General features: G+C 37.1%; 1 protein-coding gene across 3 annotated transcripts in view; it reads left to right on the top strand.

The window, feature by feature from the left end:
* Positions 1 to 19,786, top strand: part of TERT (telomerase reverse transcriptase) — a 30,383-nt gene extending 10,597 nt beyond the window's left edge. The window contains exons 4-16 of one of the 3 annotated variants that reach the window (XM_040054574.2): positions 53 to 242; positions 1,568 to 1,750; positions 3,050 to 3,211; positions 3,593 to 3,688; positions 5,737 to 5,822; positions 7,661 to 7,774; positions 9,496 to 9,567; positions 11,406 to 11,591; positions 12,817 to 12,943; positions 13,226 to 13,287; positions 15,072 to 15,196; positions 15,541 to 15,678; positions 19,191 to 19,785. In XM_040054574.2, the coding sequence (XP_039910508.1) occupies positions 53 to 242; positions 1,568 to 1,750; positions 3,050 to 3,211; positions 3,593 to 3,688; positions 5,737 to 5,822; positions 7,661 to 7,774; positions 9,496 to 9,567; positions 11,406 to 11,591; positions 12,817 to 12,943; positions 13,226 to 13,287; positions 15,072 to 15,196; positions 15,541 to 15,678; positions 19,191 to 19,294 (1,645 nt within the window). In that variant the 3' untranslated portion in view covers positions 19,295 to 19,785. The other 2 variants (XM_040054564.2, XM_040054583.2) reach the window with 2 other exon arrangements.
* The last annotated feature ends 638 nt before the right edge of the window (positions 19,787 to 20,424 follow it).

A 20,424-nucleotide genomic window follows, 5' to 3' on the forward strand; every position in this document is an offset into this window, starting at 1 on the left:
GTTTCGTTTTCTGCCTTTCAGATTGCTTACACTAAGTGTATTTGTGTTTTAGAAACCATTTTGTCAAAGTACAGCTACGGCCTCTGTCTTCAGAGGAGATTGAAACTATCCGTCAAAAAAAAATTGTTACTATGGCATCAAAGCTCCGGTTTATTCCCAAAAGAAATGGGTTGAGGCCCATAGTAAAAGTGAGCGGTGTTGTCGAATCACGAGCACTCAGCAAGGAAAGCAGAGAAAAGAAGGTTTTTATTTACTTCATTGTTTTATGTGCATTTGATGTAGGTAACTAATCAATGGAGTAAGGATTTTTTTTTACATAAAACTAGTTTTAACATGGTGTATTGTAACATTCTGATCAGAATGGCCGAATGGGTCTGTTGCAGCTTAGCTTCTCCCTTTCCAATGCTTGATTTACCACAAGCCTTCCGTTCCAGAATCACAAACTTCAGTTTGCAAACTTACCTTAAGGAAATTAGCCCAATAGAGTAACATGGTTTGTAAGGTAATCCCATTTTTTTGATGTGGGTGAGTCTGGCTTGTTGGGATTTGCCTGAATACTGATGGAGCATGTTCTGTGAATTTGCCTGTAGAGCCAGCATGGTTCACAGTGTAGTTCTGGTTCAGTGCTGGGTGTGTTCCAGAAGAGGCTCTAAGGAAGGGCAAGGAAGCTGGAGCAAGCACAGCAGAGAGATAGGAAGGAAGCTGAGAGTAATTGCAGTATCGGAACAGAGACAGAACACTCAGTGCACACAATAAGCTATTTAACAGGGCAGCTAACCACAAGACATAGTGACAGCCCAGTTACACTATCCTGCATCAATTATCCTGCATTAATTCCTTTCCTTTAAGGCTGTCTCATTCATAAGTTTGAATGTTCCCCAAATGGGTGAGGTGTCAACAGCTTCTTCGCACTAACTGTTCGGACCATGTGATCCCAGACCAGATGAAAAGAGCATCAGCTAAAAGCTGTTCTGAACTGTCAAGTGTTATTTCACATAATATTCCATATTCTGGTGTTTACAGAGCTAATCAACCCACACAAGTTCACGGCTGCTCTGAGATGCTTGGCTATCCCCACAGCTGAGCCAAATCTTTGCTGAATTACTTGAATAGAATACTTCGAGAGGCCCAGCTGATGGTGCAGCTGGAGTTAGCATAAAACTCCAAGCACACCTTCTCTTCACCATTCTTGTTGCAGTCATTATCTTCAGCAGAGAGAATCAATGATATTTAAGAAGTTTTTTTCAGATCCATGGTGGTTTTACTTGCTGGCATTCATCTGTTTGTCCCTGTAACTATTATACCTTGATTTCCAAGAGTCAAGGATAGGAACAAAACTATTTTCCGTAGGATTTAACTGTAGCAAAAAAAAAATCTGAGACTGTTTCGTCACTGTGATGTAGATACTGCAGTGATATTCAGGCTTTTTGAAAGCTTCGGTTGAACAAAATCATATAGTAAATACATAAATTTAATCTCAAACTTCATGTAAATTTGTAATCTTTGTATTGCAAAGAATTTAATGTGTTTTAGCATAACTTAAGGTGATTCTCTTTGGTTTCTTTAGATGAATCATTACAACACTCAACTGAAAAATCTGTTTAGTGTGTTAAAATACGAACGGACTATAAACACCCACTTTATAGGCTCTTCAGTGTTTGGGAAAGATGATATCTACAAGACATGGAAGCAGTTTGTTACAAAGATTCTTGAATCTGGTGTTGAAATTCCTCATTTCTACTGTGTAAAGGTATGTATTTTTAATTACATATTCAAACTAGCTTTTCAAAATCAGCTTGTGCAGATACTCTTATAGCTGTATTAGTTGCAATCTGACTGCATAATTATGTATTTTCTAAGTAAAATTTTGTGTGTACCTTACAGACTCTGGTTAGTTTTTTGATGGGGGTAGTTGATTGCTTTTTGTGGATGGGTGTCCCTGCAGTAAAGCTTCCTTTACTTGGGATTTTTTCTGTCCATCTTTCTGTTGTGCAGGAGCTCTTGCTTCTGCACATGCACTGAGTTTTTTGCAGTTATGTTTAGCTGGGTATAAAAGTGGGAGAATGATAAAGCTCAGATAGGCTTTTGAGCCATATGAAAACCAGAAAAAGCATTCTGTGTGCATTTGAAGCAGTTCAGTGTCTCTTAAAAAGTTTGTTTCTTCTATCTCAGTATCATTAATTTTGGTTGAAAATGAAAATATGTCTTCCACTTGGTGTCTTTCCAAGAAGTTTCTTCTCCCACTTTGAAAAAATCAGTGCTTGTGGTAGCTCACTATTTAAAAGAGTTTGTTCTTCATCTTCACGCTTTTGTCAGTTCTGTTTAGCAGGCAACATTTTGTGATTGATCACAGCTTTGAATTGGGGCAATGTATACAGAAATATGTTAGTTACACAGATTTATGTATATTATGGGGGAGGTCTCTGTTCTTATCTCTCTTGTGTCACTTCTCCTCCTGCCCTGAAATAACTTTCATAATTTTGTCTTGTCTTTTGAGCCAGAGTCATGTTGTTGATGTAACTTGTTTTATAATAATCTTAGGATTGTTGCTTCTGCAGAAAATTTTCTGTTTTTACTGTGGCAAGTAAAAGCAGAGGTAGGTTTCCAGTATGAAAAGGAAAGGAACGGAAGGGTGAAATACGTAGGTTTGCAGCTTTCCAAAAGTCTGAGATGTCATCTCCATGGCCATATGGTGAGAAAGGTTTCTTAAAGTATTTAAACATAAAAATATCAGCTATTAACTTGTGTTCAGTGTTAGACTGAAGGTTGTATATTGTATAATCTTCTGTTAATAATAAGAATTGTGTTAAAACTGATGATTTGGATACTCTCTTCTTAGGGAATACTTGATGAGCAGGGAAAGCTTTTTCAGATAAGCAGTGGGTTTTTATTTTGTCACAAATTTGGCCTGAATGTTGCAATAATTTTGCTCCCATGTGATCTATCCTTCAGCCTTGCTTACATATTAGAGCAATATTACTTCTATACTACCACAATATTTACAGCTATATCGCTGAATCTGTAGTGGAAGATATTTCTTCTATTTCAGGCTGATGTGTCCAGGGCTTATGATACCATTCCTCACAATAAACTTGTGGAGGTGATTTCACGGGTCCTGAAGCCTGAGAAGAGAACTGTGTACTGCATCCGGCGCTACGCTGTGGTTATGGTTACCCCAAGTGGAAGAGCCAAGAGGCTCTACAAGAGACACGTATGACTTCCTGATTTCTTCTGTTTGCCGTTGTAAACATATGTGGGTCCGAGGAACATTTTTCCTCAAGTCGCAATTTGAATTGGTTAAGTACTTAATAAACCCTTTTTTAATACTGTTAGATATTTTCCAGGGGTAGAAAAGCTTGGGTTTAGTCCATACTTTTTAAAGTTTTTACTCACTCTCGGTAAAAATAAAGATGAATGTGTTGTCGAAATAGACATTTGTGGGTGAGACATTTCATTTTAATGGTAGAAGAATTGTTGGAGTAAAATAACGCACTAAGGCTGGTCCTTTGACCTACACTGAATAGAAAAGTCAGTTATTGAATTTTCTATTGCTTTTATCATTTATTTCTTTACAATTTAAACAATTATACAGGTTTCTACTTTCAAGGACTTTATGCCAGACATGAAGCAGTTTGTGTCCCACCTTCATGAGAGTGCCTCATTGCAAAATGCAATTGTAGTTGAACAGGTAAGTATTGTGAGGCTTCTTTTCAACTGAAAAAGAAAGCTACAGCAGAATTAGAGGAAGATTGAGATTTTTACTTGTGTATACAAATTATGTGGTGACATTACTTCTCATCTAGTTAACCAGTGCCTTCTGTAGAAAGACTTGTCGTTTCTTTGATGCTTGAAACATGCTCTGAGTGTTCAACAGGAGGAGTGCACCAGGTTGGAAATCTGACAAAAAGTCCTTCTAGACTGTTCCCAGATTTTCTCATTACTTTATCAAACTTTTATTTTAACTAGTGTTTTCTTTTTCTTTTCCTAATTTCATTGTTTCTTGCAACGATCCTCAAGTGAGAAATTAACTATCTAGTAAAAGCAGGCGTCAACACTTCCTTTGTCCAAAACACGGAGAAGTAAGAATGAGCAAAATGTATTATAAGCCAAGTAGCTAAGGATGTGGCATCTTGACTAGCAAACTGCACAGCTTTTTTTGTTTGTTTGTTCTAATATCTTATTTCATGCCGAATTAAAATTTTATGCCACAATAAAAAAAGCTGGTTCTAAGGATTACCTTTTTTAAGGTTGATGAGAATTCACTTCTTTAGGGGAGTGAAGTGCAACACAAACACCAACTTTTTAAAGTTTTTGTTTAAAGAGATTTCTTGCTTTCAGTGAATTAAAGTATGGTTAAAAATTACATGTATTTTGAATTTACTCCAGCTGATGCTTTGTTGCAAGAAGCAAGCATCCTTCTGTTTTAATTCTTGTGGTACAAGTGTTTGTTCTCAAAGACTTCCTTTGTGCAAGGAACATGACAAAGGCATAGAAGTAGGTGATAGGCTCAGACATTTTCTTCATGCATTTCCTTGCTTGGAATCATGGTGCTCCATAATAACAACCTACACGATTTCCTGAGCATCAAAGGAGCAGACAGGTATGTTCTTTCAGGCTAGTAATTCCTCTTTAAATCTTTCTTCTCTAAACCTGGTAGTGGAAAATGACATGGTTGGCAGAAGGTACTTTCTAACATACAAGTGAAATGATCTTGTGTATCTGTGGACATAGGAGTAGAATTTATGGCGTGGCTGGTGTACAATTCCAGGATCCTACAAAAATAAGGAAGTCTAATGAGTACCTGGATGAAAAAGGAAACTAGCTGGATCTCTGATGTATAAGTACATTTTGTTACCTTTTCTGAACTGATTTAGATAACTATGCTAGATATTGCATGAGCAGCAGTGTTCTGTTTAAAAATATTTTACATTTGGAAACAATTTGCGTATCATTATCTTAAAAGAACAAAGTATTTTGAGAAAAATGTCATGTCAGGCTGGGTGTCTGGACCACTGGTATATCACATTATCTTTTCAATGCAAGTAATCATGGTCTTGCATGACTCTGTCAAAAGCTGGGTGCATTTGTCAGCTGTCTAATCTATGCAGGTAGTAAGTAATTTTATTTTAATTTGAATTAAATCACTATTAAGGGTATTCAAACTGTTGTAAATGGATTTTTTGTTTTATAATTTTTAACAAAATGTTCCATAAATATTGGGTGGGCAGCAATGCATGGAAGTGTTGGTAATGCCTGGAGAAGTGTGTTTTTTGCAGCAGAATGGGCAAGTGAGTGTACCAAGACTTCAGGAATTGTAAAGATCATGACATACAGAAATTTTCCTACAGGGTAGAACGTGGCCAAAAGAGCAAGGTCTTATACATTGCAATAATCCAATGTATTATGCCAGCACTTTAAAAAGTGGGTTTAGATGTTATATTTGATTTCTCCTAACAAAAAACAAAACAACCCCCCCCCAAAAAAAACCAAAAACAAACAAACAAAAAAAACCACCCAACCCCCCCCCAACAAAAAAACAACTTCCAACAAAAATTAACCTGTTGGATGTGAGCAGCTTTTTAGTATGTGTGTTGAAGTCTTGAGTTTAGGGTTTGTTTTTTCACTTATTTTGGGGTTTGAGCTGCTATGGTCTACTTTTTTAAAGATTACTGTATATCTTCAAAGTTATGGGGTAGTTTTCATTTCTAATCTTGTTTTGTTTCGTCACATTTCTAGAGCTTAACTTTCCATGAGACAAGTTCCAGCCTGTTTAATTTTTTCCTTCAAACGATACATAACAGCATCCTGGAGATTAGGAAGAGGTAAGAAAGAAATGAGTTATTCTTTGTATAGCATGCTTGGTTTGTTTATTTTCTGTTAAGAGAATACTTTTAATTGACTCTGGGGACTTTTGATAGCTGTCTTTTAAAAAGATTTTTTTAAATTTCATATTAATAAGAAATTTGTGTGTCCATTTAAGCTCCAAAAAAAGCATGAAGATTTATGACTTTATATTGAATAAAATTTCTCTTCCCTACCTGGATGATGTTAACTATTTGCAATGCATTTATTCCATAGAATATGGAATAACCTTCATAATGTATTATTCCACAGAATATGGAATAACCTCCATTTAAAACTGGAAGTGTAATTCAAAAGGAATATACTTCAAAATGGTGGGATCTATAGTGGTGAGCAAAAGCAAGAGTAACATCCAGTCAATCATGCAAAAGCCTTGTTGGTCATTTCCCTGTAGTGCAATGGTTTTGCTATTTGGCAAGTTGTAATAGAAATAAAAGGCTGTCAGTAACAATAGGAATTTAAAGTATTGGCAGCTCCAAAATTAAGAATCAGGTGTTAGAGAAGATAGTGATGCAGATTTATTGTATTGGTAGAGATACTGACTTGGTACTTATATATTGCCTCTAGGTGGCAAATGTGTACCATGTCTAAAAAAGGAAGTGCTTACATGATCATTACTTCTAAATTCAGAGTGATTTATATTAGAATGGATAGCTTCTTGCTCTGGAAAAAAATCTTTGTTTTAGAATACTTATTTTAGAATCTCACAGGATTGAAGGAGAGTGAGAAATGCTCTCAAGGAGTCACATAGAAGCATGTTTACATTTTTTTCTAGTATTGATGCTTATGCTCCCTTTGGCAGGATCATAAGAATGTCTTTGTGACATAGTTTAATAATGACTAAGCAAGTGAGTATGTTTCATGGAATTTTAATGGTTTCAGAGAAAACACACCCTGAAAAAAACAGCTTCAAGCTTTCAAATTCAGTCACAACTTGACTGTAAAAATACTGTTTGTCTTGAAATGAACTTACCCCTTTTAAGTTTCTTGTTCAGTGAATAGACTCTCATTAAAAAAAAATCGCAGTTAGTTAACATTAACTTGATGTTTTGAGAAAAATGCTGATTATTGAGCTGAGGACCTCTAAGAAATCTTCTAATACCATTTGATTCATTTAACAAAAGTCTGTAAGAAAATAAAATTACTGCAGGTATTTTCAGATGACTGAAGATACTGATAGGATCAGTGCTCAAAAGTAGTGTGTGGTCTGAATTTATTCTCTTCAGCTTCACCAAGTCATTCATGTGATAGTGGTGAAATAGTATCTCACTGCTTCAAATAAGTGTTGTGAAAATAATTCCCTTGGGTTCTGTGAGCCATACCCATATGGTTGATGCCAGCATAGAAAATTCTCCCAGTGCACTTTGTTTGGTGTATAAAAACACTTCTCTTGAAGCTATCACAGTAAGATATATCATAAAGAATTTAAAAACTTCAATGATGAGTGTGTCTGTCACTGTGTCTGTGATGAGTGTGTCTCCTTCTGCCTCCTCAGAAGGAGGCCTTGTGGTTTGAGATCAGTTGTACAATGTCTTTCATTTAATGCCAGTTGTCTCCTGGAGTTTGTTAATACAAAAGGAGTATGTGTATTAGTGGAGGTTTTTTTCACTGTTAAAGTTAAAATTTCTAGATCTCTATGTAGATTCTAAGAACAAAAAAAAAAAAAAATTAAATAAGGCCAACTGGCAAACATATTGCATATTTCTTATTTTATACTTGGAAAAAAAAATTAACAGCTACTGTGATCTTGTTGCATGTTTTGATTTTTTTTTTGTTGTTTTCTTTTATTCTTTGGTAGGTACTACTTACAGTGCTGTGGAATTCCACAGGGCTCCATTTTGTCAAGCTTACTTTGCAGCTTATTCTATGGAGATATGGAAAACAAATTGTTCTCTGGAATACAGCAGGATGGGTAGGGATGCTTTGTTCTGTTCCGTTACAGTAATTCATATGTGTTAGTCATTTTCTCTGATGTTTAGTTTTGCATTTCAAAGATTTCCAACTTCATTCGGAGTGGTGCACACAAACATCTCTGCAGCTTCAGTGAAGTTGTGGTTGTTTTTTTGGGAGAATTTCTTTATTACAAGATTAAGAGGAAAATGCAGAGAAGCTTTCCTATACCTTTGGTAGGAGATTTAGAAAGAGCACCATATTTAAGGGTGCTGTAAGGAGCCTTAAAAGCTGCTTTTTCTTCTGAGAAGTTTATGGCTATGTTTCACTCATTCCCACATCATCTGTGGTCTTTTCACCTCAGACAAGATGAGATGTTCATGACAGACTTTATGATTCTCCAGGCTTCTGCCTGAGATCTTTGCAATTCACTGTCTGTAAATCTTAACATTTTATCAAGGTCAGAGCTTTATAGCAGATTTTTCTGGGGTGTGTTGGTTCTTGTTTGAAGCCCTGTGTCATTTTTGGTAAATCTTCTCTGTCTTTGTGGGCTGCATGTGCTTGCTTCTTAGGAGCTTGATAGAAAGCTAGCCTGATAAAAGCTTTACACCTTAATTGGCTGTAAAAAATTTGAGGTTCCTTTTACCTGTGTATGAACAGATCCCCAGCTGAATCCTGGGTTAGGATATTTAGTCATGAGCTGGACCCTGAAACTTGTTCATTGTTCAGACATCTCTCTTCATTGCTGTGAATTCTTCCCCAAAATATGAAGAAGAACTGTGGCAGTACTCCAGATAAGTGCATCTGTCTGGTGTGTCTTCTTGGGAGGCTTGCTGGGTGTCAGAATTTTAAACATTTCCCTATAAAAGTAGTAGTTCTTACAGGCTTGAGGATGCTCTGATGTGAGTCTGAAAAGCTGTCTGTTGCTTTCAAAGGGTGCTGCTTACAAAATTATAAAATTATGGAACTGATTCAGAAGAATGGACTTTTTAATATAGCAGCTGTCTTTATGTAGAGCAGATTTTAGAATGTTGCTTAGGTGTCTGTTGAATGATCTTGATAATTTAATTTGTCCTTTAAGTCAGAAGAATAAGGTGGTTATTGACTTGCCTGAGCCTGTGCAGCTGGTCTGATCATAGGGGTGGCAGTGCTCTTGCTTTGAAGATGAGACTGTACATCATCATGTCCAGAGCTACTTCTTTGTGATCTGCTAAGCAGGATTTACCAGAAAAACATGGGCGAGCTTGGGGTCTGAATTCTGTTGGAAAATGTCAGCCTTTGCAGTGGTAGTTGGTTTTCTGTTTTACATTCAAGCTGTAGCTTCATCAACAAATTATTTATGTTGTGAACAAAGATAGAGTTGGAGCTGATCAAGAATCCACTTGTGTACCTGTTCTAGCAACTTTTCCTTGTCTTGTAGAGAAAGATATTGCAGATTCTCCCTTGGAAAAGTGTAAACCCATGTATCCAGGGAAGCCTCTGTGGAATAGTTTGTGTTGTCAGTTCCTTCACGTTTCATCTAGCCAGTGTTATTCCTTTTTTATTTAATTTAATTTTTTCATTTATGTTTAGGAAAGAAGCAAAACTGAGAATTTCTTCATGGGTCTCAATTTGGAGTTCATGTTGACCTCTACCGTCTTGTGAATTAAAATAGGCAGGCACATTGTTGCTCTGAAATTTATGAAAAACCTTTGAAAGGATTACTTATTGAAAAATCTAACATTGGTTTCTTCTTGATTACAGAGTCCTAATACGTCTCATTGATGATTTTTTGCTCCTTACACCGCATTTAATGAAGGCAAGAACTTTTTTAAGGTATGCTATTAGACACATAGTCTTCAAAGTAGTAAGCATTATAACCTTTTATGTAGTTCTTTTTCATCTTTATGCACAGAATTGTATTTGTTTTGTGAGTTAACAATCAAGGGCTATTTTGGAGTTCTCAAGCCTGCCCTTGAGAAGAATCCTACAACTGCCTTCTTGGTAGCCAGTTAACATTCTGTTGTAGTTCACATGGTGAGCAATTCCCGCTTAAGTTTGAATCAGGGACCTACCTACTAACCTTGGTGGAGCTTCAAGCAAAAATTAGTATTGCAGCCTAACCAAAGCAGCTGAGAGTTGTCTTTTAAAACCATTTTCCCTCAAATTTTTAAGATGTCTTATTTACATTCTCGAAATGTTTTTATTGGGCACTCATGCTGTTGCTTTCTGTTCCCTGGGAAAGAATGCAGCTCGAGTCTGATCCGATATTGCTAACAATTTTCTGGTCATTAACATTCCATGTTGAGTATCTGAAGATATCAATAGCATGGTAGTATGCAGTTCACATGGAAGTTTTAAGACAGTAATTCTTTACTGTGCTTCAGAAGTACCTTTTCTTTAAAAACTGAATCCCCAAAGCTCCTGGTTACTGTGGAGAGAAGTGTACAGTCTGTGCTAGGCGACCTCTGCTGATGCCAAAGTCAATTTAAAGGATCCAAAGGTCTTGAAGAAAAGCTTAGCATCTGCACTGTAGTCGGTTGCATCATGCTTTTCAGTAGTCAGAATGATGCAGCTCTGTTGTGAGCCTGAAAGGTAATGGAGCAATCAATTAAGTACAGTTTGAGTATAAATTGTATGAAATAGTGGATAGTGTATTTTGAAGACGTCATTTGTCTGCATTTCCTTATGAAAGCAACAGAAAGAAATTTTTAGGGATCTGTGGGCTTACAGTTCTGGAAATGATAAATCAAACTAACTGTGAGGGCCTTAAGCTATTAATCTCTTACAACATCGTTTCACCACAGTGTCACTTGAGTAGCAGTGCAGATATTGTCCTTCTTGCCCTTTGAAGTTGTCTGCATCTTCATTCAATGTCAGCTTCTGTACCAGCTGTGTTGGTTTTCTGTAGAGAAGTAGCCTTTTCTGTGAGAGATTTCCAGAACTGTTTACAGATCAGATCCTATGAGCTCTCTGCCACAAAAGGAGTAGTACCTGTTTTTTCTAATGTAGTATTAGAACTGAGGGACTCAGTAAATTAGTTTCAAGGAGATAGCATTATGGCTATGACTCCCCAAGAAGAAGAGCGTACCTATTCTTCTCTTTAAAAGGACAAAGCCTGCACATAAGTACGTTGCCGAGTGGGACAAATTGCTCCTTGTCCGTGACACTGCTGATCCAGCATGTAGCAGGTAATCAGCGGGCGTTCTGGCAGTGAAAACATTCTTAGGGAAGAATGTTCCCCTCAAAGTTCAAAACTTTTCATCAGATAAGTGAGATTCTTGTTATATGGATTCTCCTTGGTTTTGTTAACTTCCAAAAACAGTAACTTATCATCTGTCGTTTTCCAGTGATTTTTTATTTCAGAGGCTTCTGTAAGTATGGTTCATACAGCTTGCCTCAAGTGTTGCATGGCTGATGTGCTTAATTTGCATTAATCTGTAAAATTTTGTCTCCATTATCCTCAAGTTTATCTATTTAATGTATTTTATTTACCTCTAAAGTCTTCACTTTCTTTATTTCTAGCTGCGTTCCTTAATCTGAAGAGTTGGCTGTGGTTCCCTGCATTCTTTGATTTCTGCCCTTTTGTTCAAGGTCTTGTGTCTTGTGGTGTGGTGCCAATTTTGTCTGCTTTGCTGGGGGGGGCTTAGCCTAACTCTTGATATCTGTTTTAGGACTCTAACAGCAGGTATACCTGAGTACGGCCTTTTAATAAACCCAAATAAGACAGTGGTGAATTTTCCTGTTGATGATATCCCAGGATGTTCCAAATTTAAGCAGCTGCCAGGTTGTCGTTTGATCCCGTGGTGTGGTTTGTTATTAGATATAAAAACACTCGAGGTTTACTGCGATTACTCCAGGTAAATACAGCTGTACTCTCCAGTGTCAGCTTTACAGTATCTCGTGCACTGTGGGAGAATAACAAGGGTGTGTTGGGAATGGTGTAGCAAGACAGATTGGGATTGATTTGGTATAGACTTAGAGGGACTAGCAACCCTTTCAACATCAGAGGTGTTCCCCTGGTACACTTGAGATGGGAAAGAATGTGTGGGGAAGAGAACCTCTCTTTAAACTAGCAACCTTGATCCTTTACACAGAACAGCCTGAATTGGCATAGAACTCAGGACAGGATAATGTATCCTACTGAAAAGTTCTGTAGACCCTTTATATGGACTACTGGAGATGGCATTAGACATTTGCTAAAGATCGAAAAGAAAGAACTGTTTAAACTCAAGGATAATATTGCTTTATTAGCTTCATTGTTGACCATGTTTAGTATAAACAACCCTTAAGCACCTGAGTGGAAAATTAAGAGGAGATTTTCCAACAATAGGGTGGTAAAATTCCTCAGTCATCTTCCTAAACTGAAAAGTTTGGTCATTTGAAGAAAGGAATTTATATGATATGGTTTCCCATAGCAAAGAACTAAAATAAACAGCCAAAGAGATTTATTCACTAGCTGAGTTCTTGACAGAAAGAGCTTATGTTGAAAAGGGTATTGATGCTACTGGTCTGGGGGACAGTAATCAGAATCATAAAATCATAGAATTGCTTATGTTGGAAAAGACCTTTAGGATCGAGTGCAGCCATTAACCCAGTGCTGCCAAGCCCATCACAGTGTTTGTTTCAAGGCTTTGCTTTTGATAAGCTTGACTTCAGTAGCTGGAACATCAGAGTTGTTCCAGTAACTAAGATGGCTTCAAACTTAAGCTCCTGCATTGCATGGATCATAGATATAGATAAGATGATTGTCACTGGAGTAATTAATAATGTTCTGGCTAGACAGTATGTTAAGGAAATACATTTAACTTATTTTTAAGGTTATTGATTTGGCTTTTTTTAGCAGGGTGAATTTTTCAGCCCAGAGGTATTGAAGTCAGCCCTTAGCTAATACCCTCAATGCCACAGGGCCTAGTCTCTTTGAGCACTGAATTTAATTACGGTCATCTTTTACCTACTGGCTCATTGATTAGCAGGAAATCTCTAAATGGGGAGTTAAATGAGACTTACTTTACAGAATTTGATTTAGTCTATTAGCCCATGGAGTTTAACTACTTTTTTAACTTTTTTTTTTTTTTCTTCTAGTTATACCTGTACTTCTATCAGATCAAGTCTTTCCTTCAATTCAACTGCAGCAGCTGGGAAAAACATGAAATACAAACTGAGTGCAGTCCTCAAACTGAAATGTCATAGTTTATTTCTTGATTTGCAGGTGGGAATATGAAAATGGATGTTTGTCAATATTGTGATTAGTGATGAGGAATATTAAAACTGCTTTGAGTTCTAACATAAAAGTTTATTTTGAGAGGAAATCCTCATAATCTGAAAATGTTGACATCAAATAAAATGTAGAGTTCCAGAAGTGATCTTTCACAACAGTATCTTAGTTGCATAAGAGAAATCTATTAAGTTTAGGATGAAATGGTGTTTTGTCTAGATCTTCAACAATTCCTATTATGACACTAAAATATACTCTGTTTCTGTTCTGCTCTAGATCAACAGCCTTAGAACAGTTCTCATTAATATCTACAAGATATTTTTTCTTCAGGCTTACAGGTAGGTCACTGTCTTCTGAAGTGTCAATATTTCATTACTCTTTCTTGACACATGGAGGAGCTATGAATTAGAAAAAAGTGAGCCATGTAAATCTGCAGGATATATATATGTGTACGATGTGTGCATTAGTAAATGCCAGTAGTAGGTCAAGTTACTCTTGTTTCAACACTGTTCTTAAGTAATACTTTTAAGTTTAGGATACAGGATTATATTTGATGTGTGTGTTTAAGCAATGCTTCACCAGATGGATTTTCAGTGTCTTGGTTTTGACAGCTGACCTCAAGATAACCAGTCTGTTTTGCTTCAGGAGTATGATAAAGAAGCCTTATTAACCATTTTATATTTAGATCAGTTAAATATTGGCCAGTTTATATTTAGAACTTTGTATCTGTTAAAACCATATAGAACTTTGATCAGTACAACTTTAGGTAAAGTGAGGTTTCATCCTACCAAGTTAATTGTAGTTTCTTATTGCTGATACATTCTAATTGCTCCTTAGCTGGTAATATCTTGGCATCATATCTTGTGAGCTGGGCTTGATCAGCTGAGGAAGTGAATGCTTTAAACAAAGATATGGGAAAGAAATCAAAACTGATAAGCAAGTGGAAAGAAAATACTAATCTGTGTACACTGAAAACTTTGAATGATTGGCAGCAGCAAGTAATTGGAGTTTTTATTGTTTTAATGCAGAAAATGTACAAGAGTTCCTCACTCTTCACAGAAATCAGATGTTCCTCTTTTGCTGTGCTCACACTTGCTATGAGGGGACATTTTGGTTTTGTTCTTGAATTCATCTTGGTCCACATTCAAGCTGTATTCTTTGTCCAAGAAGTGTAATTGGGTTTGTCTGGTACAGCACTGAAGTGTCCAGCTCTTAAACTTTTGTGTTGTGGGTGATTTAAGATTTTTCTCTGACAGATATGATCACTTAGTTGCTTCTGTTTGGGTTTGTGGTAACATTCTAACAGTTGCCTTTATATGTTTTTAAATTTAAAAGACTGTCCACCATGATAACTGCATGTCAGCTTAGTTCAGCCAAAGACCTGTAATGCAGCATGATACTTGGGTCTTAAATATCGAAAATGTCACATTTTTTTTAAGCAATTGCAACATGCTGGGTTAATTTAATAAACAAGTATATACATTGTTGATTAATTAAAAATCAACATTGTAATTGGCGATACTCAGCATAAGCAGGGTTGGGATGCCAGAGCCTGAAAGTAAAAAAAAAGTCAGCAGTTTTAAAATATTTTTAAACAGGTGTAAGGAAGCATACAATACAAATAACTCCTATAGAGTTGGCTTCCAGATAGGCAAAAGGGTGAGTATCCTGGTCTGTGGAATCATCTGGAAGTCCGTTTTCCTGCATACCTGAACAGACTTTATTGTGGGGTTTTGCTTTGTTTTTTCTTCCTCTCACACTCTCTCATGTAGGTGTTCTCTGGTGGCATGGTCTGGGATATGGAATTGGTGATGATGGGTAGTTTGATTTTTCCCTGCACATAACACAGTTGTGCGGTCCTCAGAGGAGGAGGAGTCTGTTACCAAGGCAGATGGCATCAAGACCTTCTTTCACCATAAAATTTAGAAGCAAACTAAATGTCATATGTGTCTGACATTCCAGGAATGTGTGTATATGGGAGATGTGTCATGCAGTAACAGTGTTGATACAGCTAAAGATTGTTGTCTGCTTTTAAATGTTGTATAGTGCCTAAGCTATGTAGTCACTGTTTCACTTGAAATTGCAAATGACTTTTGATTAAACAAGCTGTTTTTGTGAACAGGTTCCATGCCTGTGTTCTTCAATTTCCATTCAACCAGCAAGTTAGAAAAAATCCTCATTTCTTCCTAAGGATTATCTCTCAGACTGCATCATACTGCTATGCTATCCTGAAAACAATAAATGCAGGTATAGGATGCTAATGGCAATGAAGTCGTGGGTTTGGATTTGTTTGGGGTTTTTTTTTAGACAAATAGAGCATCTTGAATGCACAGTCTGATTGTAATTTTGGGATAAAGATCAGGAATGAATATTATGAGGTGCATGATAAGAATCACAGTGCATTTTTCTTCTTAAATTCAGTTTTCTGAAGATTGTGTTTCAGGCGCTAGTTTTTAGTTTTCTGTTGATGTGCAAGGCTTCACTGACTACACAGGTTTCTACTAAAAATCCTGGGGTGATTTTATAAAAGACAGACACGCTTCTTAATGCTCATCTCTTTCAGTTACATAATCTTCCTTTTCTGTCTCTAGGGATTGCTGAAGGTAACAAAGATGTATCTGACATATTCCCTATTCAGGTAGCAGAATGGCTCTGCTACCATGCCTTCATTGTCAAACTGTCAAATCACGAAGCTGTTTACAAATGTCTGCTTAAATCCTTAAAAATCTGTAAGTATTCAGCTATTTTTACAGTGTTGTCTATGGTTAATTGTAATAAAACTTAATAACTAACGGATTTTTAAAGTTTTCTGATCCTAAAATGTTGTTCTTAGATGTACGTTGATGATCTGATTTTATTCAAGTTTTCTAAGTATAAGTAGGCAGATTAAAATGTTTTTCAGCACTGCATTTTCTAGAGCCTTGTACTCACTGGACAGTTGACACTTGGCACTCAGTAAGCTTGTACAGCTCAGAAGGCTTAATTAAGACTGTGTTAATCATGTTAGTGTTCTCAGCAGGTTTAACTAAATGAAATACAAATACAAATAGTATTCTTGGCAGGTTTAACTAAATGAGCTTCTAAATTTTTTAAAATAGATTAACTAGAAACAAAATCAACTCCTTCCACAATTTAAGCTCTTACCTGAAAAAGTATCACCAGGGTCACTTGGAAACAGAAGCACTGGCTCCACTGCATTCTTGCGGAGTTGCAGTGTTGGTGTGTCTCTGACACTTGCATTTGGTGACAAAAATCCGTGTCCCTGGCCCCTGGGGAGTTCTTTCCTTAAACAGTTGGGCAGTCTGCCTGCAGGCCGGCCCCAGAAATAACAGAATTTTCAGTTTTAAGATTTAAAAGTGGACAGCAAGATGCTTCCCTGAAACAACCAGTACTGTTGATGCATTAGGCTGCGGTGATGGCCAGACTTTTGACGCTGACTCTCTAATTTGCACTCTGAATGAGGCATTGCTTGGGCAGTTTTGTTACATGAGACCAAGAAATTCTCGGGTCTCGTTTCAGAGTAACACCTATTTGATTTCAAATGTGTCATAAGCTGTCTTTGATAGCTGCACTGAGGTCCAGTGCCCCAAAAAAAAAGCAGCTCTTATTTTGGAAGGAAGCATTTCCTTCCCGTGCCAAAGGCTTTCAGCAGCACCTGAGTGCAGAGTCTGATTTTTGGTGGTGCAGTGGGAATGTATCAAGATGACACTTACACTTTTACAGGAAGCAAACTGATGGTTGGGGTTTTGCCAGCCACGTTATTGAGGGCTATGGACTTTCTGTATGGAGCAGAATTCCAACAGCCTTTCCTAGAGAAACTCCTTTGTTACTCACTGGCACCAAAACCAGAGGCCCCAAGTCTTCTCACTGCTGCTGATAAGCCAGGGCAGGGCTGCTTGCTTCACTTGGAGGGGACAGGCACTGAAGAACTAAGCAGAGACTGCAGTAGACAAAACCAGTAGGATGATGGCTTTTCTGGGAGCTGCCTCACTTCTCTAAGATCCATATAGGGCACATTTGAGATTTGATCTCTAGTGCTGAAGGTTTTCCTTTTGGGATCTTTGACTGGCAGACCGCAGTTGTCACTAGGTTCCTTCTGCTGTACCCACAGAGATGCTTGCCTAACTGCAGTATACTGACCTGAAACTTGGATGTGGTCCAGGCCTAACTCTGCACAGTTTCTAACCCAGAAAGGGAAAGCTGACCACCTGTCAGCTGGCGTCTCTGGCAGTGAGAATTGCCTTTGAGAAAGGGAATAATCTTTCTTCCTAAATTCCTGGGGAAGCCTATTAATATTGTACTTCCTGAGTATTGTGGAGGTGGAGCTGGAAAAGTCCAAAGGTCCGTAGAAAGTTGGTGGTGATGTTCTCTTAAAAAGAGTAATTTTCATCTATTCTTTCATAAATCTTACCTTCTCTGAGGCAGAATCTGTTCTTCACATCCATAGTGTTAAGACAACACGCTCTTTTTATCTACAGAGTCCAGTTTTTTTGGAAATACCTGAGACTTTAAGTATGCTATTGAGAGATCAAGGCTTCAGAAATCTTTGCTTAACAGCTGCCTGAATAATTAGCAGGCTGTGACTTGTGTCTTTACTGTGAAACTTTTAAGATGGAAATTTTCACTGTGATTGGTTGACAGATCACTTGGGTCCAAGTCATTCAAATTCTCCATTTATTTAGAGCCACCTGAAATCTTACCTGTACTTCCACTAGCCCTGTTCTGCAGGTGCAGCAAGGATTTATACAATAATTGGTGGAGCTGTATAAGCACATCTTGTGGTGACAAGTCACGTGCATACCCTTGGTGTGAACAGGCATCATTATCTCTGTATCCCCAAGGTCTCTGGTCATAGGTGCAGGCTGTTTTTCAATCCCTGATTGTACATGGTGTTTATATTTCTATTTTCTTCTGGATTTAGTACAATTCAGTACAGTGGCTTGATCCTTTGGGCATATGCTAAAGTCCATTTACAAAGATACTGATAGTTTTCTAGGCAGTTACGAGTTAGTTGTGTTTTCCCTGCAGCAGACCTAGTCTTGGACAGTGTTATTGTAATCAGAGCATCATCTCATAGAGACAGTTACTAGAGAGCTAAACATTATGTAGAGATATCAGAGGTAATTCTAAACATGATATTTTATGTTTTGTCTTCTGGAAATCAGATAGCCTGTGTGCATGTCAGTAATCATGACAGGGAAGTTACTGACTTTCAGGTGGGGTCCTGTGAAGTTAGCTCAGTGTCTATATGCTGCAGTAATCTGTAGCACAGAGATAAACAAGGCTGGTGACAGCCCCTGTGTTGTCTTAACAGCTGCAATTTTTGTTGTCCTTTTGGAGTTTGTATTGGCTGTATAAAACCTATTACCTCTGTAAGATGTTGCTGACATGGATTGATATAAATGTGGCTTTCTCTTGTGTCCCTGTACATGCCTTTCCATTACTTTCTGTGGGAATCGATATCAAGCTTATAGGTTTTGGGGAGGAGGCTCTTCCCACTATTCTCAAACCTATTAAATATCAACATCAGGGACTTGTCACGAGTTGTCATCATTCTTCAGAGTTAAGTATTTAAAACACAGTTATTGTTTAACATCTCTCTTGTTATTACCAGTGGGGAAAGGAGCAAGAGTCTTTTCTTATCATGATAAGATATAAATACATCATCTGTCTCTTTTCCAGATACAGGGCAAATGTTTATTGAGTACTTCTGGCTTTCTGCACCATTGACAATTTTGCCGACTCTGTTTAGTGACGGACTTAAACTGTTGCTAGGATTTTGCATGTTCTTCCCAATCTGTAAAAAGTCTTTTTTACTGTCTGTATTTCTATTGATGGGACATTGTCTTTGAAAGTAACTATGGTTTAATGGAAGGCCTTATTTTGTGGGTAAAGTTGTTGAACAAATGGGCTTACACTTGTACTTTTCAAAATCTAATAAAGTTCTCAAATCCAAACAAAAAAAGTCACAAAAATAGAAAGTAGGAGGAATTTGCTCCTTGATTTTCTTTGTTAATATTTTCGCATACAGTTTTGAACCTTTTTATTTGTTAGCATGATTTAAGTGTGGAAGAACAGTAGCATATTTTATTACAGCTTTTCTTGCCCCCATTTTCCAGGTGTTTTAACTTTTTTAGTTGGTTTTAGCTAGTATTGATTTCCTTGTTTCATTAGCATTTTCCCTAAGCCAGAATTTCTAGTTATTTGCAGTTGTAATGAATTGTTTCTGGTATTTTGGTAGGTAAGAGGCGGGTAATCAGCAAGATCCCAGAGGATACTGTGGCACTACTGCAGGCGGTGACAGAACCGTCTCTTTGTCAAGATTTCAAAGCTATCCTGGACTGATAGAGGTTTATTTCATAATGTTCCCAGGTTTGAAAGTAACTGCTTTGTCTTTAGACGACTTCTCTGTAGTTTGTTTTGGTAGAGTGGGCCAAAAGCAAGTTCGCACTGAAGTTTTATGTGTTTGTTTCTCAGATACCTTACAAGGACATAAGAAGAGCAGACAGTTTTGTTAATACCTTCTTGTGTGGGTTTTTTTGTTTGTGGGGTGTTTTTTGTAAATTCACAGGCTGTTTTCACAGGCCAAGTAATTTATTTGGTTATGTTCCGTGATTCCCATCTTCTTGATGAAGGAGTCATTAAACTGCGTTCTGTACAAAGTTATTTAATTTCTTGTTTCACTGAGTTGTCTTGAAGAGCTGTTTTTTACTTGTCTGCATTGCAGACTATCTTACAATAAATTGGCTGGTTAATTGCAATAACGTGTATTTGTTTCCAAGGCCTTTATTTTATAGTAATCTTTAATATGCTGGTTTATGTCACAAAAAGCGATTATCTGCAGAGGGCAAATGCATGATGCAGAGGCTAGAAATTTTATGCTTTGCAGATCACAACTAATATATACCAAAATATCACTGTCCAAGCTGATTATGTTTGTTGTATGTTTTATTTTGAATACTTTGTGATATTTTTAATACAATGTTGTACAGAATGATACCAGATTCATTTATACCTACAAAACAAAAGTTCTTGATTAGATAATATAGCAAGTATATTGCTTTTCTATTTGCATATCTTTAGTTCTTTAAAAAGAAATTTTTTACAAGGACATATAGTCAAAGAAAAAGGGAAAATGACTTTAAACTGGGGGTTGGTTTACATTCAATATAAGGAAGAAATTCTTTACTGTGAGGGTGTTACAGATGCTGGAAGAGGTTGCCCAGAGAAGTTATGGTTGCCTCATCCCTGGCAAATCCCTACCACACGGGGACTGGTGGTTGATTTGCAGTATTGCAGTCTGTCCGTTAACATCATAACTCACTTCAAAATGTACAGTCAGTCATACAGGTTTGAGTTTTTTCTGTCTGAGAAGTGGCACTCTTAAAATACATTTTTAAAAAGCCACAAGAGCAATTGTTCTTACTAGAGATAAGGAGCAATGCTCTTCAGCCATCACCTCAAACATTTAAACA

Source organism: Hirundo rustica, chromosome 1, assembly GCF_015227805.2.
Source record: "Hirundo rustica isolate bHirRus1 chromosome 1, bHirRus1.pri.v3, whole genome shotgun sequence".
Lineage (NCBI taxonomy): Eukaryota > Metazoa > Chordata > Aves > Passeriformes > Hirundinidae > Hirundo > Hirundo rustica.